Source organism: Leguminivora glycinivorella, chromosome 1 (assembly GCF_023078275.1).
Source record: "Leguminivora glycinivorella isolate SPB_JAAS2020 chromosome 1, LegGlyc_1.1, whole genome shotgun sequence".
Classification (NCBI taxonomy): Eukaryota; Metazoa; Arthropoda; class Insecta; order Lepidoptera; family Tortricidae; genus Leguminivora; species Leguminivora glycinivorella.
In genome coordinates this window covers 10381301-10408286 of record NC_062971.1, presented here as the reverse complement: position 1 = coordinate 10408286, position 26986 = coordinate 10381301, and the positions used below count along the sequence as shown (strand labels likewise).

The 26986-nt window shown below is 36.4% G+C and overlaps 2 protein-coding genes across 2 annotated transcripts; one reads left to right on the top strand and one right to left on the bottom strand.

Annotated features, from left to right (window-relative positions):
- On the bottom strand, nucleotides 1-13918 carry LOC125228420 (ralA-binding protein 1). The gene is given in 12 exon segments (XM_048133002.1): nucleotides 1-109; nucleotides 200-1049; nucleotides 2069-2237; nucleotides 2739-2863; nucleotides 3791-3971; nucleotides 4684-4834; nucleotides 5553-5562; nucleotides 6622-6731; nucleotides 9435-9633; nucleotides 12069-12294; nucleotides 13237-13366; nucleotides 13767-13918. Coding segments are annotated over 11 exon segments (2175 nt in total). The 5' UTR covers nucleotides 13852-13918; the 3' UTR covers nucleotides 1-109; nucleotides 200-260.
- Nucleotides 13919-14301: 383 nt separating this feature from the next.
- Nucleotides 14302-26640, top strand: LOC125228416 (golgin subfamily A member 5-like). The gene is made up of 9 exons (XM_048132988.1): nucleotides 14302-14393; nucleotides 14530-14931; nucleotides 15674-15856; nucleotides 16597-16810; nucleotides 18402-18677; nucleotides 20910-21102; nucleotides 21703-21975; nucleotides 23931-24110; nucleotides 26397-26640. The coding sequence occupies exons 2-9, from the start codon at nucleotides 14547-14549 to the stop codon at nucleotides 26505-26507; spliced, it is 1815 nt and encodes a 604-aa protein (XP_047988945.1). The 5' UTR covers nucleotides 14302-14393; nucleotides 14530-14546; the 3' UTR covers nucleotides 26508-26640.
- The last annotated feature ends 346 nt before the right edge of the window (nucleotides 26641-26986 follow it).

The window sequence follows — 26986 nt, the reverse complement described above, 5'->3', positions numbered from 1 at the left end:
TAAGTTATAATATGTTAAACATTTATTTATATTTTAAATACATTTCGCATACAATCTAACATCACATTATTATTTGAGATATAAATTATTAGAGAGGTACACAATCAAAGTCAAAAGGAAGGCAGAAGACCGGCACGCATGGAAGTTGCTCCACCGACAAGAGTCCAACTCTTAAATGATTGATGATGACACAATCAAATCTCTGCACTAGGAACACCTACTGTAAGCTTATAAATAAGGATACATAATGTATGGAAATTTTACGATTTGGATAATATTTCTTTCATAGCAAGTTCAATTTTAAGTTGTATACAAGCAACTCTTTCTTGGAATATTTGATTTATCAAACTCAGTCTTTTCTGTTCTAGCATGGCGTTTTCTTTGATCAGTCTCTGTCTCAATTCTTGCTCTTCGGGCGTATAGTTTTCCTTGTTTTCCTTATTGCAGTGCAAATTGCCTTCCTGTTTGTTTTTCAATGCCACATGGCTTCGTAGTTTAACGATTTCAAACTGTTCGGAATTGATTTTGGCTTGCAGTAATGATTTTAACTGTAGATACTCTGCGTTTTCTAATTCTAGACGTAATACTTTTAGTTCTTTTTCGGTTAGTTTCGGTTTGTCCTGCTCCGGTTCGGGGAAAGCTTCATCGGCCGGCGATTGTTTTGCGTCTTCGAATTTCAAATCGAATTCGTTCTTATTGGCAGCCAATCTTGGCGGTTCTTTTGGTGGCTCTTTATCGTCGAATTTCTCTTCAAACTTTACTTCGAATTCGTTTTTGTTCGGGATAACTCTATGTGGTTCCTTAGCGTCTTGGAACTTGGCATCGAAATTGTCTTCAAATTCGACGGGGAATGTGGGATCGGGGGCGTTAGGGGAGTCGGTGGCGTCGGGGAAGGCTTCGGCGGCGGACGGCGTGAGCGGCTCGGGCTCCGTGACGGCCTCGTGCGAGGTGCCGGGAGCGGGGGAGTCTTCGGTCTTCTCGTCGATCGATGGTTGTTGTGGCTGCAGTGAATTTGGCTCCACTGATTTCTGCTTTGATCGGAGTTTTCTCTGCAAAAAGAAACGTAAAAATTCAAAATATTTAACACAAATGAATACGTTGTAAGATGAAATAGATGTCATAGATATACTGAAGAAAAAGTGACCAAGTATATAGATTTCCAAATAGATCTACAGCTTAGGTGATATTAACCCTCTCAACCTTCAGTTCATAATATACATAGTACGAAAAAAGCTACCCTAGTTGTGAAATTAACAAGGTTTGGTTTGTTATCAATTAAGAATCATATCAGATAATAGATACTTACCTACGCTATCAATAGTGAAAGAATAGATAAAAGCCTATATAATTTATATTAAAACTCACTAGACATTTTCATGTTCATCTTGAATTCTGTATTAATTTATGGACACTATCGCATATTTGTCTACAAATAATCGGGTAAAATTAATCTTATCTCATCCTGACAGACCATAATCCTAGCGTGGAGTAACTAAAGGGCACCTCCATTATATCAAGGCCGTTGATAGCCGTATCAGTCACCGTCCAGTTATGAGTAAATATTTAACAGATATTGATACTTAAGCAAATATCGAGTTCGCTAAATATGAATAATACTATCAATTATGCATTGATTACGAAAAAAGGTATGTGCATGGGACTGGTTTAAAAAAATGTTTTGACAAATATGTAGTAGTATAATCTTTTGAAACATAAAATTATTAATTGTATCAATTGTATTTATTGATTTTGGCGTTGTACATACTATTCGGTAGATTAAACGCTAAGCATGTTAAAATATAATAATGTACGATAATTCAATCTTATTTCAAACGGCACAAAGTCCTACGAGACATTAAGGACGAAGTAAGGTCTGCAGCATGGATTTGGTTGAAGAAACACGTGACAGAGAGGAGAAATGTATGTGCGTTGACGTTGATCTATCTTATTACAAACGTGTATCCGCTGCGCCTCATAACGTAGACCTAGAGATAATTTTTACACTATTCGGAGAACTATTATAGTTATTAGTTATTATCCATACAGTATAGTCTGACTTAAAACGTACCTTGAGTTGTGTGACTATCCGCTGCGCCTCCCGTAGCCTCTGGTCTCTCGCATTAGTTGTAAACCCGGCGTGCATTTCTGCATGGATCTGGTTGAGGAGAGATTCTTGTTTGCGCAGCTCCGCGCTGATTTCGGTAGCCGAGTCGAACGGAGCTGTGTGAATCCGCCGCCTCCCATAGCCTCTGGCAGGTTGGGGCGTGCAATGTATCTGGAAAAAGTATAACATGAAAATACACAGTCTAATATGCATAGGAGTAATTGATAAAAAAAGGTTCTTTAAACTTTGCTTTTTTATTTTTTTGTTGTGGTAATCAAAATGCCAAATATGATATTAGCAATCAATTAGCAAGCAATTCTTATCGCATTATTAAATATTTTTTCATTGTTAAAAGTTAGAATAAACTCAATAAATCTTTTGTTGGTACTTAACGACAACTTTTTAATCAAGACATATACTCGTATTGGTTAGCTAGGAAAAGTTGAAAAGAGTATTAAATCAAAATTAAAATAAAAGATCTAATGAAATAAAACTATGGAAACGGATTAAACGGATTATGGAACGGATTAGTTTTATTTCATGAGTAACTATCGCAGTAACCGAAGACAATATTAAAAGATCTAATATTAAATACCAGTGCACTGATTTTGTTTACCGACACCATTATGCTTACTTTTGTAAAGTGACGTCAGAGAAGAGTTTCTCGGCTTTGTTGATGAAATAGGTGATCAAGTTGAGTGACATGTTGAGCGCCGGGCCCATAACTGTCGCTATGGTCTGGATGTTCACACTGTTACTCTGTAACCAAGAAATTGACGTCATTTAGCCTAATGAACTGAAGTATTCGGAGAAGAAACAACATGCTTCGATTAAACAGGGTTAGCATACTGGGTGCGACTATATCTCGCGCGCGAGATAGACGACTGCTCTTTTGCTTTAATTAATACGGGTAGTCTAACTCGCGGACGAGATACTTTCGCGACAATCCGTTTCCTGCGCCGTTTGTACTGTATGCCTACCATCTCCAATTCTCCCTCAATTGCTCAAAGGTTAACTGGAAGAGATCCCTTAAAGGGATAAGTTCGCCTTTGTACTTATAATAAGCTCTTTTTCCTGTGTGTTGTATTATTTTCTGGCACAATAAAGTGTTTTACTACTACTACTACAATCATGAGCTTGCTCTGCTGAGGCGGCAACTCTGCTGTGATCTTACTACTGGTCGCTTCTCACTGCGTCTTGGCGATAGTAGTCGCTTTCTCGATTTGCCGATGAAGGGTACGTAAATATCTGAGGGATTGTAGTGGATAATATGGTACCTAGAATTATGGTAAGATCGATCCTTATAATCCTTACCTGCTCATTAGCGACGAAGTGTCGTACGAGCCAGCTCAGCATGCTTCGATTCGGTGGGGGTAGCTTCGCCATGAGCGCTACCATGGTCGCGATGGGCGTCGCTTGCTCGAATTTTCCTTGAAAGTCTAACAGTTGTACCGTCGCAGGGAGTGAGTAATTTGCCTATATTGATGGTAAGATTGGGTCTTACTTGCACATTAGCGACGACACTTTCCAAGTGTCGCACGAGCCAGCCCAACATGCTTCGGTTAGGCGGCGGTAGCTTCTCTATGAGCACTACCATGCTTGCTCGGATTGTCATTGAAGCACTAACAATAATACCGACTCAGAGAGTGAATAAATGCCTATAATGATGGTAAGATTGGGTCCTACCTGCTCATTAGCGACGACGCTTTCAAAGTGTCTCACGAGCCAGCCCAGCATGCTTCGATTCGGTGGCGGTAGCTTCGCGATGAGCGCTACCATGGTCGCTTCTCGCTGCGGCTCAGCGATAGCCGTCGCTTGCTCGAACTGTCCGTGGAGTTCTTGTGTTAATATCGATTCTGGGAGTTCGCTGTAAAAAGAAAGTCAGGATACAATTGGTTGACAAAATAAAACAAAAATTACATGTTTTACGCGTTTGATTATGGCTTGATATGGAACATTTTAATGATTTCTTAAATGAGAAAGAGCAACAATATGATCATTAATTGTGATATTTCGTTGATATTGTCCCGTTACAGAGCTGCTGTATAGCATACGAAGCTCTTGCAGTTTGTTAGGAGCGGGTATTCTGTACACCATTGACATACCTTATACATAAAAGCCTTCAGTATAGCGCACGCGACGGGCACATTCCATTTAGGAAAGGCCACCATGCGATCTGTACAGCTTACGAAGCAGCAGAAACTTGATATTGTCGACCTCCGAGTGGGTATTATGTACAATAGGCTAGTTTCCTATACTTAAAATAAAATATTTTATGCACTGCACGAAATAAAGCTCCACAAAATTTGAAGAAATATATGGACAGTAATTATATTTCAACAAAATTTCTATTTAATAAGTCAAAGAGAAAGATAAAAAGTAAATTAATTGGCCGTGACGTCACTCCTCAGTATTTCATAGTAATTCCATACTAGCAAATCGTTTTGACAGTTCTTAAAAAGAAGCTGATTTGACTAGTAGGAAACTAGCCTATTTGGTTGATAAATCCCAGCTGGTGATATTTGGTTTCGATCTTGTCGGCTGTCGAACTGGTATTTTGTACAATAATGTTGACATACCTGATAAAAGCCTTCAGTATAGCGCAGGCGACGGGTATATCCCAGTGGTAAGGGAAGGCCACCTCGCGGTCAGTGTACAGCTTGCGAAGCTGTTGCAGTTTAATCTTATCGGCTTCCGAGCGGTAGATCTGGTTGGACTTCAACCGTTTGCCTGCGAACAAAAAAACGGTAACAGGGTAAATTAATTTAATAATGATTATTTTATTGCTTCTTTCTATCAAGTCACAAAATTCTTCCTAGGATAAATCCACTATACCTTCTTACCCTTCTTACTCTTACCTTTTCATAATCATAATACCAAAATCACTAAACCTGACAATTAGATTTATCCGAGTTTAAAGTTGACCGACTCCATTGTATGTAAATGCAGCATAGTTGACTGAAAAGGTTATTTTGATAGGCCAACCAATGTAAAAAGTTAAACCGCTTTAGATGTCGCAGATTCCTTCACGGTTTGAATTGTTTGAAATTATCTTATCGATTATATTTAGGAGCACCAGATTTCAATCAATTATGATAGGTTGATTGTGCCCTGATGATGATAAAAACACTTTCAAACGTTGTTGGCAAGTTGGCATATTATATCATTAAACATCAAATCTCACAGAGTATTTATAGTATCACCATAATTCATGTTTATCACTTTAACAAAGTCGCAAATATACAAACTAATTTTATAACTTAGTAGGATATTCTCTGCCTAATATTTCGAACAACCATTTAATAGGTATTTGGTTAGTAGTAGTCAAAGTAAAATGTGTAATCACAGTGCATAGACAGCCATCTCTCGATACAGGCTTAAAACTTTGGAACCTCAGTTTTGACAATTTCGCCCGTATTCTTAGCTTGATATGTTTTAACTATAAAACTCCCGTGAGACTCATACATATTTAAAAATATAAATATATTTTTAAATAGCTTGATATGTGTTAAAATTTCAAATATTAATATTAGCGCCATCTCGCCGAGCGTCCCCCAAAGTTGTATCGCCATCTAGGTCACCGTACCTTTTTCTGTATGGTTTTGAGGTACGTTTTTTCTTAGACTTTATCTTTCTATACGGAGTTAAATATGTCTTTGGTATCAAGCTAACAATATGGGCCAAATTGTCAAAACAGGTTCAAAAGTTTTAAGCTTGTGTCAAGAGATGGCAGTCTATGCACTATGATTACACATTTTACTTTGACAGTAAGGGCCCATTTAGACGGTACGAGAACTGGCATACGAGTTTTATTACATTGCGGTATTTGATGGCTGTGCAAAATTGTATGTACCCTCAACATCCCGCAATGTAACTAAAATCGCATACGAGTTCGCACGCCGTCTAAATCAGGTCTAACTCTCTATAATACTCGATCCACTTTGGTAGTAGGTAGTGTAGGTACTCCTACATTCGAGGTAACTATGACCTTCAGATTATGCACGCGTATCTGTTTGGTAAAATTGGTGTCGATCATTATCTCCAATGCCAATATTAATTCATCAATTAATGCGTCAATCTATCCTTCAGATATAACACTTTGCTATTTATCATTTTTATGACATACAGATTAAGCGCTTAGCGAAATTGCAATAAGTAGGTATTTCGTAATATAATGAATAAGAAGTGCAATTGCCGAGGGAACTAATATCCCCATTTGCTGTAGCAGAATACCAGGGCAATGTTCGAAAAATAATGAAATTAGATTTTTTTTATCAAGGGTCTAAAAATACCTACAGGCCTACAGCACATGGGGATATTGGTCCCTCGGCAATGTAAAAATAAAGGTAAGAAGTAATTTTTACAAAAGCTGATGCTGCTATAGGCATGATCATTTGACACGGGGTTTATATTTGGGTCAGTTTGTGATTGTAGTTTAGTTTGCTTAAGTATAGATTCACTCTTCAGAGACAAGTTCAAAGGTGAAGTTCAGGTTTCAAATGTGAAGATCCCCATACCTGTATGTAGTCGATACTGTCTCGTACGACCAAGGGAAGACTGGTGTCGTCGTGGCATCGTGATCGCTCCACCGACTGGCTCAGCGGAACGCCGAATATTGGCAGCGCCACTGCAAGGAAGAAAAGGGTAGGGAAGTTTACTATGTAGTTCATTTCAATTTTAAACCTCGTAGGTTATTCAGAAGTCGGGTTCTTCTCAAAATGAGCATGTGCTTTTGAGTATTGCAAATATTGTTTTGAAATAAAAAAGTAACCTTGAGTTTTCAAAGTATTGCTGATGCTCAGAAGGCCTCAAAAGTACCAATTCAACAACAATTTGGTCTTTTAATAACCTGTCTGTCTGATTTAAAAACATAAAACATCTACAGATTTTCAAAAAACGTCACTAACGTCAAAACCAAAAAAATAACACTCACAATTTACTTTACTTCCTGATGGTTTATCTTAACTGCCCTGATAGGACACAAATTAATTAATTACATAACAGTTTCATTGGAATATTTGTCACATCATTATACGCGGTCAATGCTTCACCTTTGACATCCATTAACTTGACGAAATTATCAAATATTAAACGAGTGAGACGTCTATAGTTCAGGTTATTTTTATCTAGTCCACGTTTGAAATGTATATAAGGATAAGGACCTAAGATTATTAATTTTGAATTTTGCATGTGTGTAGGTATCGACTGTACCTACTATACAAAATATTTTTTTAAGTTTATCTATGTACATACCTTGGCCTATTAGATATATTTGAAAGCAGTGCTAGGTTACTTTGATTGTGTGTATTTTCAAAACTATATACTGTAGGTACTAGGTACCTAGGTATGTTTGAAAATCATGTTAGGTTACTTTGACATATAAACGCAAAGGTTAGGATACACATTTACATCGAAATAAAGATGTAATTTGTAATTGTTACAATTTTTTATCTAATCCCAAAACACGCCGTTAATTAATGATCTCATTAAGTTACGCGTAGTAACTCTCAATAGAGCGATCATGATCATCTAGTTAGTAATAGTAATACACAATCAAATAAAACAATGCATCTTATCAAACAAACAAGATGGTTCTTACGATCAATATTATAGCCGTTAGCGAACGGGTTCATAACTTTCACTGAGATTCAGGGAACCAACTCATTAGGCACTGCACTGTTATCTTCCGTCAAGACTTGATAGTGACACTGACTTATCAGTGTTATCAGTGAAAATAAAACATAGGTGTAAAAAGTTAATGGAGAATTTAATTACGTCAGACAATTATTTTAATTCGATAGTTGATGTTTTGAAATGTTACGTAGTTATATCATACATGATCTGTATGCTTAAATATGATTACCTAATTTACCTACCCACTATGGTTAATCACACATAATGTAAATATGTACTATGGTTATAGTATACCTAATATAAATAGGTAATTAATACTCTAGTAAGGACTAGTGCGCCATACGATGAATATACTCCATATCCGGGTTTAAAAAAAACTATCAAAATTAGCAAGTTGATGTTAAAAGGAGTTTCCAACTTTTAAGTAATTGTGATAACCAAATGATACTTATTGTTATTTTTCATATTTGTTGGAATTAGTACCTAGAGCTTTTATAATATAAAGATGACACAAAATAGATATATAAACCTTATAGTAAGAATATCGCGGGTTCGAACCCCGGCTCGTACCAATGAGTTTTTCGAAACTTATGTGCGAAATGTGTTTTGACATTTGCCAATCGCTTTTCGGTGAAGGAAAGACGTGAGGAAACCGGACTAAATCCAATACGAATTGACGACCGGTCTGGCCTAGCGCGTAGTGACCCTGCCTGCTACGCCGCGGTCCCGGGTTCGAATCCCGGTAAGGGCATTTATTTGTGTGATGAGCACAGATATTTGTTCCTGAGTCATGGATGTTTTCTATGTATATAAGTATTTGTATGTTATATATATATCGTTGTCTGAGTACCTGCAACACAAGCCATCTTGAGCTTACCGTGGGACTCAGTCAATCTGTGTAAGAATGTCCTATAATATTTATTATTTATTTATTTATTATTATTTATTTATTATAATAAGGCCTAGTTACCCTTCGGGTTAGAAGGTCTTCGTAAAAACTAGTGCCAACTCCAAATCTTGGGATTAGTTGTCAAAGCGGACCCCAGGCTCCCATGAGCCGTTGCAAATGCTGAGATTACGCAAGGAGGATGATGATGATGACTGAAGCGTTAGCGACGGTTTGAGTCCAGCAGTTACTACGTTAGTGCTATGTAGCGTAGGTATGTAACCAATGCAAATGTAACTTCATGGGTCCCTGCTCCATCATAGCATGTAATATGTTGTGAACTAATAATCTGTTATAGACAACTCAAATTAACCTAAAAAAACTAAAATAACCTAAAATTAAAGTAAAAAAACCTAAAGCATATTATACAGTATGATTTTTAGTAGTGGCTCAACAGGCGGTTGTTGTTTGTTTACTCAATATCGAATCGAGATTAGGTATGAGATTTTAACGAGTATTGAGTGTTGGCAGATTTGTTTATATGTAACTAGTTTTTTCCCGCAGCTTTACTCACGTTTAATTCGAAAATTGCGGAATGCTCCATACAAACTTCCACCCCCCATTTTGGGGAATTGGGGGGGTTAAAAAGAGACAAAAAGTAGCCTATGTCACTCTCCATCCCTCCAATTATCTCCACTTAAAAAATCACGTCAATTCGTCGCTCCGTTTTGCCGTGAAAGACGGACAAACAAACAGACACACACACTTTCCCATTTATAATATTAGTATGGATAATAACATTTGACTCACCTCCCAAAGTAAATATTTCCTCGAACGGCACTCCCGAGGTCACAGTGGAGGGCACTTTCGTGAGTTTCTTATCCTTTTTGTCCTTGTCCTTCTCCTTCACTTTGTCTTTTCCTTCTCTTTCACTTTATCCTTGTCTTTGTTTTTCATCTTTGAGTTTCTCTTTCGATTCCAACTTGAACTTAGCTTTTTCTTCTTTTTCCTAGAAACAAAAATACATTAACTGTTATTTTTTTATACCGTATCAGTAGCAAACTTGCATACGGCGCGCCTGATGGTAAGTAGTTACCGTAGTATATGCAATTATGCATGCCTACGCCGCTGCCAGTGTTAAGAAGTTATTGCTACTGCGCATTGCCGACACTTAAAAACCTGTGCACTAACTGTAGGAACAGACTTTGTAATGGGTACGCTTTTCTGTTTCGTTTTTATATCACTCAGTACTTATAATAAAAAAACAGTTGTTAAACAATTGATATCACTGTACCTATAACATGAGCGTTGTTGACCAAGTGACTAAACACAGGACTGCGTACAAAACGATCGTTTACGGAATTTAAGGGATTGACTTAATAATTTTAAGGTATTACTCAGCATATCACAGGTGTCGAAAAACGATCTAATAAGATACACTTGTGATGGTAACTAATAAAAACAACGAGGCTATACGAACTTTACAAACATACGCAAAAAACAAATAGGACTCGTTCGGACGCATAATCGCATATCTGCCCCCTATCTGACGTCAACTCATTAACGAATACGCACGTAGGGTAGTCACACACAGTTACATAAATCTATAACCGATAGAAAATAAAGCACCTTAGTAAAAACGGTCCGTAGGTGGTGCATGACGCAGTTTTGAAGCGCAACTGAATCAACCTGGTATTGTCCCGCCAAGGCCGTACTACCTACTAACAAATTATGAATAATGAAACCTTCTCAACCGTGAAATTGATACAGCTTTAACTTTATGCAAGTATATGTAAGGCCCAATGTTGGTATAGTGGTTTTTAATGCAGTTTTGGTGACCGAATACTTGTAATGTATTCTAATGACCCAGTTTACATTAAGTCACATCTTAATCTTTTTTGCTATATTTATTTTAATCCGATTCGCATTATAATCGCTAATTTCTTTGGATACTGATGACAGGTAAGGTAATAATGATTAATGATGATGATGATGACTATTTCCGGTTGTTTGGTAACTGTCAGGAATCTGTCTACCAATTAAGTTAGGTAGGTATACAGATAAACATTTATAGTGCTAGTAGAATTTATATAAAATTAGAAAATCGAACCTCATAATTGCGCAAATATTAAAACTCGATAGATATAAGTATTCGGTTCTTTCATAACTTAATATCTCAGACCTTTCCATGTATTTGATGGCGACTGTACTGGAGAATATAGCGTGCCATCTTAGAATACCTAGAATATTGTAGAAAATTTTCAAAGCCGCATTTAACTACCAAAGGCCTTGTAACCATCGAAGGATAAAGCGGGCTGCCATGTCCTGTGTTACTTCTGTAGGAAGGAAATCTTTTGCAGCGATTGCAGCGAACAATATAAGCGTTCAAGGCTTAGTTACTTATCTTTGTCAATAGAACAAAACGTGAGCTAACAACGGTAATAAATAATAATTTATAAATGACTCACAAGCAAAGAAATTTGTCTGTTTTAATTTTCTTTTTATGAAGAAGTACCGTACCAAATACCAAATGAAACAACTTATTTATAATACGAGGTCGTGCCTAGCCTACCTATTTGTGCGAAAAACTAGTATTTTGTGCATAAGAGACAATGTCACTATGCTGAATCGAGCTTAATATAGATACATTGGTACATATATGTATATTTAAAATATTGACTAGCTCTAGCTAACCTCTGGGTAAAGGTAAAGATGTGTGAAGTCTACACGGCCGTATATGTTTTGTACCTAGTGAACCTGGTCTAATAATGTGATCATACACTACGACATACAAGTATAAAGTGGCCGTAAATTTAAGGATAGCCTGTGACAAGTATTCTAAATTTGCGTGCAGCTGGTAAATGAATAGACCAAATTGTTTGCGTGGAAGTACCTAACATAGGAGATATGGTGTACAGTAGATCAAGTAGATATTATGGAGTTCATGAAAAGCGCTTTAGCATCGGTTTAGCCAGATCGCGAAATTGTCTATAAAATATTTCACTAATTCTTCAATCAATAACTCTGGATGTTTCTTATTAAGTATGAGTAATAAAAACCCTTCAATGAGTCACACCTTGACCCGAGTTATTAAGTACATGTCTGTCACCCATAATTGGAAGGGATCAATTGGTTTAATTTAGGTGCCCTTTAATGGTCAAAAGGGCTTCAGAAAATATGCAAAATATAACCATTCGAAATAAAGTTCAATATATTTATGCTAACAATAAAAAAGTCCCTATCTGTAAATTCATACAATTATTTATATTTTATACTGTTCAATTTTATTATTCTTCTTCAAATGTTTTATTCAAAATTTTTAAATCTTTTGTACATACTGCATGTACAACATTCATGATAAGCAAGGCATTATAAGTATTTTAACCAAATTTAAATTACTTTTATTTCTTCCAATATTAAAACAACAAAGTAATAATAAGTTACCTTATCTTTTTCCCTCAATTTCTCGCGCTTTTCTTTTTCTTTCTTCTCCCTCTCCCTCTCTTTCTCCCTTTCCTTTTCTTTTTTCTTCTCCTTCTCAGTCAATTCTTTCTGCTTGGTGGCATCGTCAACAACCTTCTCTTTGTCTCTGGATTTCTCGCGTTTCTCCTTGCTTTTAGTGCTAGTGGGGAACTTAAAAGACTTTGTCTTCTTGTTTTTGGATGGGCTCCTATGGAAAATACTTTAACTCAATGTTATATTGCTACTTTGATACCATTGTGGCAATAATACAGTTGTAAAACCAAACAGATTGGCATGAGTTTCCTTCTGGTTGAAATTGTGCACAATAATGCAATTCATGCTTTTCGCTCTGAAGGATCTGATACATAAGAACACTAAGGGCCAGTTCCAGTTGCATCAACCACATTTGACAGACATCAACGTTATGCAGCAGATGTCTATGGAACTTCCTATACAATAAAATTTAATGAACACTTTAACGGTAACAGATGGTTTGATGCAACTGGACCCAGTGCCGGCCCGTGCGCTCGATCAGAGTAGAGCGAGTTTGAGTTTTGGCGCTCTTGATAAAATCTTTCTGCTTTCCTTAGGCAGTAATTTCGGTGTTTTGTCACTGCATGTATGCCCTTCGGTTTTTAAGTGCTCTGAAGTTCTCTCATCGTCACGCTTACGCTCTTTGACTTATACAAAATTGCGCCTCTCTTTACGATTTTGGCGCCTAGAGGGCCACTTCACTCACTCTACCCTTAATTCGGCCTTGACCAGACCTTAGACTATAATATAATTATGTATGATGATGTAAAGCATATGTGTACACATTGTAAATGGAGTACAGTAAAAAAAATAGTGTTATTAGAATTAATGCTAAACACACTAACACCATTATTCATAAACATTCACTAGTTAACAAGCTTATAAAAATTGTTTGTCTTTTCTATCACACTAATACATGAGAAAGGGACAAACAATTACTATCGACTTGATAACTTACTTTAGTGAACATTTATGAATAAGGGGGTAAATTATTACTGTATTTTATAAAAATATATGTTGAAATTGGAATGTTAATAGCTACTACTACAATTTAATATAATATCAGCTACGAATATCTTCGAATTTGGTAAAAGGTTATAATTTAAAATGAACTAACTTGGTATCAGTGTCTTCTTCTGGTGAACTATCTCCCTCTAATGCAGCATAGCCTCTATCTTTTTTCTCTTTCTTGTCTTTCCTGCGGCCCAACAGGTCTTTTTTGCTGGGTTTTTCGTGGTCATCACTGACTAAAATATTTAAAAAAAATTGAGCATTTCCTATACATTCTACATAGTAGGTATCTGATCTACATGTACATTACTCAAATTACTAAGTTAAATTTTCAGAAAAATTCTTACAGATAGAAGATAGAAATAATAAAATACTAAAGAATGTATTCTTCTGTATATATTATGTTTACACTATAGTATATGAAATGTATAAACGGCAAGGCACATTCTTCTCCTCATGTCTATATCGATTTTGTAGATAGTTACTTCTACAGATGCTTTTAATCTTTAAAAGAAGACGCAGAAGTTCTATTTTAACTACAGTTAAGGTTGATTGAACATTAAATTACGATATTCGAAAATATAAAGCAATAAACATTGAAATCGTTCTTATACGCAGTTTGTATCAAAAACTTACAATCACTTTCATTACTCTTACGCCCAGTTTCTGAGGCGTAGAGTCCTGGGAAATCTTTCTCTACATCTGGACTTTCGAAATCCATGGTAAATGCACTGAAATACTGAATTAATTAGGAAATTGTGATTACACTTTACCGTAGTAACCTCATTTTTGACAATTATAAGGAGTTTTTTCAGCTGTTAAACTTTATAGCATCGGTGTTGCCAGTATTAATTTTATAACTTTGCTACTCGACACTAGATGACGCTGTACGGGTAAAATTTCTAGTTCCGAATTGTACATTAAAGTTATCTCCTTGTCTGAATAACAAATTATTTTACTATTTTTTAATGCTATTATTCTTGTTTGTTATAATACTGTGAAAATATGTTTATCATTCTTATCTTCAATCAGTTATTGGTTTTGTAAATAAATACGGGACATAATAAAATTCTTCTGGATTCAAGTATTTTCATGTCCATTTCGGACTGTCAGTTAGTATGTTCTATGGCTGTGGTGTGGCTTGTTTACGTGTAAAATGTCAAAGTCAAACGTCATTCGTATTTTGATTTTGGATTAGCTTGAAAATAAAATTGTAGAAACGAAATTTATTAGAATTGATATGTATCTTAATGATATATACTTGTGAGTACCGATAACTAGATTTCTTAACTTTAAAATATAACATGTATGTGTCCTTAATAATTTGAATTAGATAATTTTATTGATTCTTACTGTTTCTTACTTGGTTTTCCAAACATAGTCTAATATTTCATTTCAGACGTGTAGATATTTGAAATGGCTTGGCTCGCTGACCTTGCCGGTAAAGCGGAGACGCTGCTTAATAACTTAGATGAGCAGACAGGAGCCGCACTGCGAAGCAATGGTCCAAGGAGGAGACATGAAAGGGAGTTGCCTGTCCCCATTGGGAACCGGCCAGCAAGTCCGAGTACACGATTTCCTTTATCAAAGGCAACACGAACTGAAACAAAACCAAATTATCTCTCTAGAAAACCAATACTGTCTTCTAAACCATTAGACCAATCAAGCAATCAATCAAATCTTAATAACTATAAAAAAGAAAGGTCTATGAAGGTTTTGAATAAACCAACCCATGACAATGATCCTGAAAATTTTGGTGGTGGTGCCATGCCCAGTGAATATTATGGAGTCAGACATAGAAGTAAGAAATATTAAATTGTTCTTAATAAAAGATAATATGTCTGCAATCTAATTACCAAGACCCATATTTTGATACAAGCATAATTCCACATAACAGAGGAATGTTCATTACTAATTATTTTAATGTATTTTTTTTTAATAATTAATTGTGCAAATTTAAGTATCTATAAGTCGCTTATAGTCACTAGAGATAAAGTAACACTTACAAATGTATTATGAATATAAATAAACATAAGGAAGTGGTCACTTAAGTAACAGTTATGTGAAATTGCTCACAAGATGTATGAAGAGTCATGGCAATTAGACTCAACCATGGTTATGTTTATAGAGAACTTGAATCTTTTTTTTTGATCATAAAGACCAATACAGTTTTTTTTTATAAATAATAATAAATATTGGGGACACCTTACACAGATCAACTTAGCCCCAAACTAAGCAAAGCTTGTACTATGAGTACTAAGCGACGATATACATACTTAAATAGATAAATACATACTTATATACATAGAAAACATCCATGACTCAGGAACAAATATCTGTGCTCATCACACAAATAAATGCCCTTACCGGGATTCGAACCCAGGACCGCGGCTTAGCAGGCAGGGTCACTACCGGCTGAGCCAGACCGGTCGTCAATAGAAATATTGTAAACCCTGATAATATCACATGACAACAAGTTATTATATCTATTGTGATAAGTTTTTAGTACAAATAATGATTTCACCGCTATCATTTAATTTCAGGATCAAGTTTACCAACAACTAGAGAACTGTTGTATCAACAAAACTATGCATATGAAATGAATGATGTAATGGTTGAAAACACTGTATTGAAAAATGAACTCAATGTTTTACATAAAGAGGTATCCCAATTGCTTGACAGGCTGGGGCAGACGGAGGATGGTAATGATGTAGTTAGTGAACAAGGTATAGTAGTACTTAGTATGGTATGTTTAGTATGGTGGTTAGGTTAGTTAGTTAACTTAATAGTTGGTAAAGCTTAATGGTATTATGGTAAAAGCTTAGATTAAGGAATTTGAACACATTAAAGTGATCAGAGACTAACCCCCTTATTCATAAACACTTACTAATGTTATCAAGCCGATAAGGTTTGTTTGTCCCTTTCCGACATATTGGTGTGAAAGAAAAGAAACGGACAAACAAACTTTATCAGCTTGATAACTTTAGTGTATGTTTCTGAATATGGGGGGGGGGGGGTCCTACTAAAGTTTTGAGTAGTAGATATTAGCAGCTTTTTAGTATCATGAGATTTATTACTTATGGATAGCATGCAGGTTGTTTTTAGCAATGCTTATTTTAAGAACCTTTAATGAGTTTTGTTGTTTGATTCATTTGTGTCAAATATCATATTCATACATAAATAAGTTAGAATAAATGTATATCAAAGTTATTAAAAACTTTAAAAAAACATCTACTGTTTGTCAAAAATTACCCACAAAAAGGAAATATTTTTTTAGGCCAAATTGACTTTCAACTCTAATAACTTGGCCCCAGAAATGTACTGTTGAAATCATTCAGTTTCCTCATCGCTGTGTATTAATGACCATACATACATGTGGTACATGTCAAGACACACATAATATTCTTACAAACATTTCAAATGTTATGTTATGAGTCATGCATTTAGGCCTACATTTCCATTTCAGAGCTATCAAAAGCGACAGTAAAGCTTAAAACAGCAGAGCAAGCGAGCCAGCAAAACCAAGTAGACAAAATATCTCTTTCTGCCCAGTTTGAGGAGTTGAAAATGAAAATACACGAGCTCACGGTCACAGAGATGGAAAGGCAAAAGCAGCAATGTAAACAGCTGGAGTTGGAAGTGGAGCTGATGAAGAACAGAAATATGGAGCTGGAAAATCTGTTAGTGTTGAAGTTATTTATGATACTGTGACTACTGATGTGCCGACGGAAAATTTTCAAAATTCTGAAATTTTCACATAGCAAAACTTCGGAAACTTTCCATACTTTGTACGGACAATTGCATGATGGAAACTTTCCATTTCACAAATTTAAATTCCCTTTATTTTTCGTGAAAGTTTCGTGAATTTTTTTCATGAAATTTAATTTTTTTGGAAAGTTTCCGCAACTTGCACATCACTAACTGTGATCCACATTTGAGTAGGCAATATTCAGATTTTGTATGAGAGGTCAAACTTTTCGTGTCTCCTTTTCTTTAACACATTCACAACTAGAAAAAAAAAACCGCACTAAGTCAGAAACCAGTCGTAATTTATAACCGCCCGCTTGTATGGCGAGAACCCGTCCACCGGGTTCTCCGGCATTTGAGCAGAGTTCAAGAGTGCCCACCAGCATGGTTAGCACATGATTGCCGCGAGTCGCCGCGAGATAGACCACACGTCTTCTTCTAATGTTATTAATGACATTTCTATCTCGCGGTGACATCTCCGTTCTTGGTTGCTGTTAAATGGGCATCTATGTCTTCTGATAAAGTACATATATTTCTTCTTAACATACTTTATGACTAAGACTTTTCTTAGTTTTATAGCCTTTCGACGTATGACGTTGATTCTTCGATATCGCGTGTGTCGATCTTATGTTAGGCATTACTTATTGCCGTGGCAATATCGCGTCTGTGGGGCTCAAGTACGCCTAACGCTGAAATGAAAAATCCACTATCTTTTTAGGAAATATGTGTTTCCTAGCAAAAAGTCCCACTTTGTCGCTTGCCATAAGGACCCTTTAACAAGTTAAAATATTCATATAAAGATACATGTGGATCTTGTTCTTATTGTAAGAGACAAAGATAAACCTTTCACTGGACTTCAACACATAAGTATATACCCCATCACTTTTTCTTAATACCTTCCAAAATCTTTTTCCGACTTTGAAGTTATCTACTACCAATGTTTATACACTGTGTTTCTATTGAATTCCGTTAATTTCGGCATATAGTTAGGTTCAATATAGGAAACAGAATGGCATAGTCAGTTTTCTTAAATTCGTATTGTTTTTTCTAAAAAAAACCATACACCTGCGATAGCTGTTACATCAATTACTGTTCAAAAACGGGCTTTACAATTAACTTTACTAAGTAAGAGTCAAAACTACCTATGACATGTCAATCTCATATCAAACACACCAAGCCCGTTTCTCAACAGCAATTGATGTAACATCTATCGCAGGTGTATGGTGTTTTTTAGAAAAAAACGAATTAAAAAAAATAACTATGTTATTGGCTGGTTTTAATGTCACGCGAACCGACCGCGCGGAGCGATCCGCACCTGACTAATATCTATTAAGTTCAGGGAGCGTTTTAAAATGACGCGGACGGGACCGCGCGGACTACAAAATCAACTTCATACAAATTGGTGGCGCGGACACTAAAATCAACCATTCTGTTCCTTATAATGGACCTAACTATAAACCGAAGTTCGCGGAATTCAATAAACGCACGGTGTAGAATATATCTAGTATATCTACTCGATTTCAGTGTAAGACAGCTCAACAAAGAAGCGTCCGAACACGAGTCCCACCAAATCAAAGCCGAGAAAGATATAAAACACGCACAAACAACGATAGACGAACTTCAGTCTGACCTAGAGAAGAGTACAGCGGAGTGTAGAAGGCTCGAGGCGGAGTGGGAGGCCTACAAGTCGAGGGTCAAGAGTACGCTCGCGGCGAAGGACAAGGAAATCAAGCAGTTGCAGCAGGGACTCAATTTGACTGAAGATACTAAGATTTTGATTGAGCAGTTGGAAGTGTTGAAGTGAGCTGGGTTTTTGTATGATATTCTGAACAAGTTTGTGGTGAAAGACGAATTAAGATAAAATTGAAGCAATTTAAAGTACCTGTAACAACAGATAGGCATTCCGAACTCGAAACAGTGAGATACGGTAGTTTATTTTTTTTAATTTTGAATATCACTGTAGACTTCCAATGTTTTCACAGGAGTATATCGTCACTACTTTTAAAAAAACTCGTATCTTCGTCTGTCAATGAAAAGAAAATTGTAGTAAGTATGTATGGAATGCATATATATATAGACTTACTGCGTTTGAACTTTGAGGAGCAGCGTGAGATACGAGATTTTTTCAAAGTAGTGACGATACGTCAGTTAGTAGTCTTAGTTTCTCCGCCTAGGAGATTTAGGGCCCATCACGGGCCCATATATACTGTAATTTTGGTAACGGGATCCTTTTAATTTACCGAAGATTTTTTTGTCGAATTTCATTTCCCAAACGAATTTTGCCAACTACACGTTTGTCAACTCAATCTTTCCCATAATAACATTTGACAACGTTAAAATCCGTCAAATGATAATTTCCCAAACTGTTGTAATGCAACTTTTATAACCCCAACTGTTAATTTCGCAAATGTTTCACTTAGACTAGAAAAGTTTGCTCAACTTTACTTTCGTCAAATTAATTACTGGACAAAATTATTTTGTCAAATAATTTGTTTAAGTAAAAAAATGTTTCTTTATAAAAACACACAATGTAAACCACTTTTTGACAAGTGTTTTAACATGATTGTTTTCATTTACCGAATTTCATTTCCCAAACAGATTTTAACAACTACTTACACGTTTGCTTCCCACTGTAAACACTTTTGACGAAAATATCATAATTATGACGAGTCAAATAATCTTTAAAAACCGAAAAATAGCCTAAAAACCTAAAAGTAGGTTTAGGTTAGGTTGGATTGGAATTGTGAGCCCCACAAAAAACTGTTGCTAAGAAAGTATAGGTTTAGATTAGGTTGGAACTGCGACCCCCACACAAAACTGTTGCTAAGAAAGTAGGTTTAGGTTAGATTGGAATTGCGACCCTCACTCAAAACTGTTGCTAAGAAAGTAGGTTTAGGTTAGGTTAGAACTGCGACCCCCACACAAAACTGTTGCTAAGAAAGTAGGTTTAGGTTAGGTTAGAACTGCGACTCCCACACAAAACTGTTGCCAAGAATGTAGGTTTAGGTTAGGTTAGAATTGCGACCCCCACACAAAACTTGCTAAGAAAGTAGGTTTAGGTTAGGTTGGAACTGCGACCCCCACACAAAACTGTTGCTAAGATAGTAGGTTTATGTTAGGTTAGAACTGCGACCCCCACACAAAACTGTTGCTAAGAAAGTAGGTTTAGGTTAGGTTAGAACTGCGACCCCCACACAAAATGTTGCTAAGAAAGTAGCTTTACCCGCAGCGTCGGAGCAGACGCGGAGTCCGACTTGTCACTAGAGCCTGACTGTTTTTTCTATTTTTGTCAACTGCTCATTTTGAGTAAACGAGATTTGTTAAAATAAAAAATGCCCAAGAAATGTTTTACTAAATGTTAGATTTGGCTTTTTTCTTTTGGGATAATATTCGTTGGCAATTAATTATTTTGAGTAATTAAAGTTTGATATAATGAACATTGCCAAAGAAAGGAAATGTCTAAATATTTATTTGGATATCATTATTCTGGCAAATATGTATATGGCACATGATAAGTTGGGAAATGATGAGTTGCCTTTTAAATTTTTGGGATAGATTGTTTGGGATGTGAAAATCTGGCAAATAACTTTCGGTAATACATTAGTAACCCTTTGGTAACATTGGGTACTCAAGTGTACTGTTGAAATTATATACAATTTAGCACACCAATCAAACACCGGAATGTAATCGCGCACCATGTAACGATTTGACCCTAAACTGCTTTTTTATTCTATGCCTCGATTTCAAGTCGATGATGAATGGCGTTTACCGATTTTGTTAAAATGTATGGTTTTGAACCTGAGAAAATGAAGCCTTATGAATTGAAGGTTCAAATATTTTGTTAATTAGCCGGGTACACACAGAGTTTATGTAGACGTGACTAGGCCGAGGCAGTGCGCGCGTTTTGTTCGGCCGAGAAACTTGCCTCAGCGTTGGCATATCTACATTGGACTTTTTCGGCGCGAGCATATTGTTCCGTGACGTGGACATTATGGGTGTTCAAATCATTAAATTAGCAATTCTAATCCTTAGGGAAGAACGAGAAGAATTAACGGAGTTAGTGGCAAGCATTCGGCGTGACAGCAGAGAGACTAGGCAGCATGTTGAGGCACTAGAGTCGCGCTGTGACGCCGCGGAGCGCGTGGTAGCCGCATTACGGGAGGCGCTCAAAGACGAACGGAGTCTCAAAACGCGCGCTGACGCGCAGGTGGCTGCGCTTACTAAGGTAAAGATGTCTGTAATCCTTAGCTAATGTATAGTCAGCAGTACTAACCGTCAGGGAGGAGTGGGAACTAACCGAGATGGTGGCAAGCATACAAAGCGTAAGCAACACTTTGAGGCATTAGTCGCGCTCAAAGACGAACGGAGTCTTAAAACGCGCGCTGCGCTTACTAAGGTAAATTAAACAAGCCTGTTCTTTAGAGCACTGTATACAAACATGTATACTGTATAAGTTTAGGGCAGAGATAGTAAATTAGGGCAATGACACAAATTTGTAGCCAAGTTTGTACTAGTTTGTGACGTATTTTTTTACGTCAACAAATAATCCGAACAATACCTTATAAGGAAAAAGGAGTAACCAGAATTGAGGACAGTATTTAAAAGATGGCAAACTGTATTATAACTCACTTTCTAGAAACATCAGTCAGTTTGTTTAGTTTTACGAATCCAATTTCGTAAATGTTGACTTTCTAATAATTATGTTATTTTAGGGCTCCTAGACAATTTTTGTAAAAAGAGCCTTTTTCGTTGATTTGCATTGTTAGTTTTCAATCAAAACTATTTTTGTAGGCACATTTTTTTTAAATCATTCACTCTCTTTCAGGAGCTAAAAGCCCTCCAATCCGAAACCAACCAAACGCTCTTCGCGCTCCACGCGACCCTGCGAGAAAAGGACAGCGAGATATCCCATCTGAAAGAGATAGCTGCGCACAGCGCCGACACTAGCGCCCTCAACGTGGCGGATTACGACGACCAGGCGAGCATAGACCACGAGAAGATACATTACCTAACGCAGACCTTGGTGCAGAGGCAGGGGAAGATTGACTCGCTGCTGGCGGATAATAATATGCTGAGGATACAGATGGAGAAGTTGGAGGTAAATTATATGATTTTTAGTTGGGTTAGTGGGGATAGTTGCGGCTGGCAGGATAAATGCGTCTTTTCAAGATATCGTTTAAAAATATTGGCATAAAAAAAGAGTTTATAATTTTTTTTTCTCGTACGTATAGTTTTTTCAATATCGGTAATGACCAATCTTCATTTATTTGAAACTGGCTTTTGCCCGCGGCTTCCCTCGCGTTAGAAAGAACCGAAAAGTAGTCTATGTCACTCTTCATCTCTTCAACTATCTCCACGTAAAAAATCACGTCAATTCGTCGTTCCGTTTTGCCGTGAAAGACGGACAAACAAACAGACACACACACTTTCCCATTTATTAGTATGGATCAAGGCACAGAGTAGAAAGGCAGTTCCGGGTCAAATCGTGTTATCCTTAACGGTTGTCAAAAATCACGTAATTATCAGAGTATTAAAGAGTGGCCGGCCCCTGACCGAAGTCTTCTAAGATTGTTTTCGCATAACATCACGGGATTTGGTAGATGCCCTCACTAACCCACTATCAATACATCCCGTATATTTAAAGTATGGTTCTGCAGGTTCTGCTAAATGTTCTACTATGCTTCGTTTAGAAGATATCTTCAAAAAACGCTTTTATCCCACCAGTATCATTTACCTATCTAGTTTTAAGGGAGATCGGGTATTATAGACCCCAGACTTTGATAAAGAGCATTCTCTGATTAAAATCCATAAAATATTTAGTGATGTTTCTTATCGAAGCGTGCGAATGTTTGTGTTGATAATGCTCGGTAAAATGACTGCAGTATTGGCATCCCCGTAGGTAAATAGATAGCAAATGTGGGTCAGAAGATATTGTTTTAATAGGCATGATGCACCTAATACCTAAATGTCATTTTAATTTTGAAAGGTATAGAAGAAAGAAATAGAAATTTTATGTAGTGCACGAAATAAAGCACCACATAATTAGAAGAAAAATATGGACAGTAGTTATGTTTATACATAATTTCTATTTGACAAGTTAAAGAGAAAGATATAAAGTGACGACCGGTCTGGCGCAGTCGGTAGTGACCCTGCCTGCTGCGCCGTGGTCCCGGGTTCGAATCCCGGTAAGGGCATTTATTTGTGTGATGAGCACAGATATTTGTTCCTGAGTCATGGATGTTTTCTATGTATATAATTTATATATTAAATATATCGTTGTCTGAGTACCCACAACACAAGCCTTCTTGAGCTTACCGTGGGCCTCAGTCAATCTGTGTAAGAATGTCCTATAATATTTATTTATTTAAAGTAAATGAATTGATCGTGACGTCACTCCTTAGTATTTCATAGTAATTCCATATTAGCAAATCGTTTTGACAGTTCTTAAAAAGAAGCTGATTTGACTAGTAGGAAATTAGCCTATTATATATCAACTTTGCTGTTAATAAACCGATGAAACTGTATTAAGCTGCGATGTTCTTCATAATTTAAGAGACCAAAAAGGTGAAACAGATAAATATTTATAGAATATTAAATTCAGTCGTGTATCATCATTTGCCCTCGCGAAATTATTTAGGTACATACATGGAGCACTTATTCCCACCTTTGCTCACCGGGGACAAATGTGAGTGTGTTTAGTAAAACGTCCCACTTTGTCGGTTACCATTAAGGCGATAGTTACTTGTATCTTTATTAAATACGAATAAACTGACAAAGCGGCTTTATAGCAATCGACAAAGTGGAACGTTTTCCCGTGAACACTAAAATATAGACCGTATACCTTAAATTCACTGTGTGTGTGTGAATTGTCAGAAGTACTCGAAATCGACGAGCGTGTATGAGAGACGTTATGAAAGTGTGTGAAGCGAAAGTAGTTTGTCAGGATCATAGTATAAATGGAAATCCGTGATCTCTGCCTACCCCTCTGCGAAACAGGCGTGATTGTAATGTATGTACTAAAATTCATACCTAACTGTCCAAGTACAATTTCAGTGTAAATATAAGTCGGAGTTGTCGGCCCTCCGCACAAGAAACTCGCACAGCGTGGTCCAACTGCAACACGAAGAACGATCCCGACGCACGCGACAAACCGGGTTCTTCGGCGGCCTTTCGGTCAGGATCGGACACATGTTCCGATACCCGGTGTTCAGGATGTTTGTGCTGTTCTATATGGTGAGTGAACTTGCTTACCTTTACCTACAACGGTAAAATAGAGAGAGAGAGAGAGAGAGAGAGAGTGAAATAACGATCCCGTCGCACCCGGCAAACCGGGTTCTTTGGCGGCCTGTCGGTGAGGATCGGACACATGTTCCGATACCCCGTGTTCAGGATGTTTGCTGTTCTCTATGGTGAGTAAACTGCCGTCTTTATCGTAGTATAACGGTAAGATAGAGAGAGATGATAGAATTATTGAATAATATAACAAAAAATAATATACTAACAAATTGTATAATTCTTATTTAATATAACGATCATTTTTTCGAATAACATTTATTATAACATACTTTGAGTATAATGCTTATTTCCAATAATAAATAAATTGTATAACACAAATTCTTTCTAAAGCACAGATAAAATAAAAAAAATTGCACAATAAATTAGATCCATCATTTACCAGAAAAGTAGGTTAGGTTAGAACTGTGACCCTTAAACATATGTACTACTATCAGAAAAGTAGGTTAGGTTAGGTTAGAACTGTGATCCCTTCAAAAAAGAATAAACTTAATTCATGGAATGTTTTATATTGTTTGCTGGTTATATTATGCTAGTCGTATATCAATAGATAGTTATACCATATAACGATTATTATAAATAAGTGTTATACGAAATATTGATTATACAAAATAAAAGTAGATATTTTGTTGTTATACCAAATGTTGATTATGTCAAATGAGTAATTATATCCTTTAAAAATATACCAAATGTTGTTATATCAAATGTTACTATACCAAAAAAAGTTATACCAATCATTACACACCCAAGGTATCAATGTATGTCTCGGTGAGAACTGCTGTGGAGGTAAATGCATATGTTTACCATATACTTAAGTTAGTTTTTATACAAAATTAGGTACATTTAACTCTGTTTGTTCTCCTAATAAATAAATAAGTAAAGTTATAATCACTTTTGTAAAACCGGTCGAGACTGACTTACCAAATTTTTAATAGTACGTCAAAGAGCTAATGCGCCAGTTTATTTTTGGAAGTATTTACCTCAATGTATTTCTCTGAACGTCTAGACATAAAACAAATAGGAAACTTAAAAGGAACACCGTCTGTTTTTAACTACATATGTACATACATAGTGTTTCTGTGAATCCCGTCAGTTACTTACGTAATTTTTCCGAAAGAAGCTCAAGGAGCAATTCCCAATTAAATCAACTAGGTAATTTTAATCAAGAAAAAACCTATTCAACCATACTAGAGATGGGCCGAATATTCGGTATTCGGCATATTCGGCAAGTTTTTAATTGTTTGTATTCGGCCGAATTATTCGGTTGCATTGCCGAATATTTACCTTCAATAAACAAAGTAAATAACTAATGAAGATCTTACGTATTCCATTGGATAATACGCTCAAAACAATTTTAGTAAGTCTTTTTAAGGAACTGCTGAAAAAATATTTCAAAATATAAATACAATATGGTTTTTAAAAAGTTAAAAAACCGTAGTTTAAAGAGTTGAGAAGAATTCAGAGTTGTTTTAACTTTAAGCGATTATTATCCACTAAATCATAAAAATAGTTGTAGATGGTTGTAGTAAGTTAGTAAATATGTTATTTAATTTTTAATGATACTCTATCCAAAAATATATGGCAACGTTGAATGTTCGGCCGAAAAAAATATTCGTATTCGCAACTTCCATATTCGGCCCATCTCTAATAAAACATTTTTTTCCATTTAATTTTTTTAACATAAAGTAAAAGTGAAAAATATCACACCTTTGGTACCAAATTTCGAACCTGCTCTATGCTAACAGCTGTCCAATTATCCGCGGAAACTCTGACGGACGTTACGGACGACGGAATGTAATAATAAATCTAGTTGAAAAATATGGACTACAGTATGGGGTTCTTCAGAAAAGGAGTGTACAAGTTTCTAATGGGTCGGCATCGCGCATGTGACACCTCTTGAGTTGCAGGCGTCCATAGGTTACGGTGACCGCTTTCCATCAGGCGGACCGTCATACCTGTTGGCCACCGACGTGGTATAAAAAAAAAGATGATTTCTAACCTCTAGCGACCCACCATACAAAAAATTTGCCAATCAAATTTGAATCAATGGTACTATAGAACAGGGTTGAATTTAATTTTTTTTTGAAAATCGAACGAATCAAAACAAAAGCAACTCAATTCTATTTAACGTAGATTCAAATTCCATCGTAGGTATTTTGTCCTAGTATTAGGACATTGAACCCCAGGAGGCTAAGCAAGTGTTTTAATGTGACTACTTTGTTTCAGCTGGGTCTACACTTCTGGGTTATCACCGTGCTCCTCACAAGCACTCCAGATGTTTTCAACAAAAGCTTAAGAAAAGAGAACTTAGATAGAACTCATCCATTCCAGACTTAAGGTCAACCAAGGAGATCTTGCGTCACTAAATATCTTCGAGGCATAAAGCACTGGTCCCACCGCGAGCTAGTAAGCTATGAGCTATCGGCTATAAAAACAAACAAAAGATAATCACTCCCGTGTAAATAAAAGAGACACGGCGACGTTTATAGTTACTCGCCCAGCGGTGAGCTATCAATATCGCCGTGTCTCTTTTATTTGCACGGGAGTGCTTATCTTTTGTTCGTTTTTATAGCCGATAGCTCATAGCTTACTAGCTCGCGGTGGGACCAGTGCCTAAAGCGGTTTCGTCAAACCGACTGTCTCCAGTAAATTGTGGTCAAAGAGAAGTTTCATAATTGTCTTCCAATTGACAATGACCAGTCTGTCAGGTTGTTGTAAGTGACCCTACGCCGTAATGTCAAACGCCATGAATGAAAACATTTTTTACGAATGCACCATTTTATGGTAAGGTATACGATTTTACCGTTCGGAGACGA

What these genes read in the sequence shown, in the direction of transcription:
- LOC125228416 (XM_048132988.1), top strand. Translation starts at nt 14,547, where the DNA reads ATGGCTTGGCTCGCTGACCTTGCCGGTAAAGCGGAGACGCTGCTTAAT. An exon ending in AGGTGGCTGCGCTTACTAAG is followed by an intron (nt 21,103 to 21,702) that starts GTAAAGATGTCT and finishes ACTCTCTTTCAG; the next exon opens with GAGCTAAAAGCCCTCCAATC. An exon ending in TACAGATGGAGAAGTTGGAG is followed by an intron (nt 21,976 to 23,930) that starts GTAAATTATATG and finishes GTACAATTTCAG; the next exon opens with TGTAAATATAAGTCGGAGTT.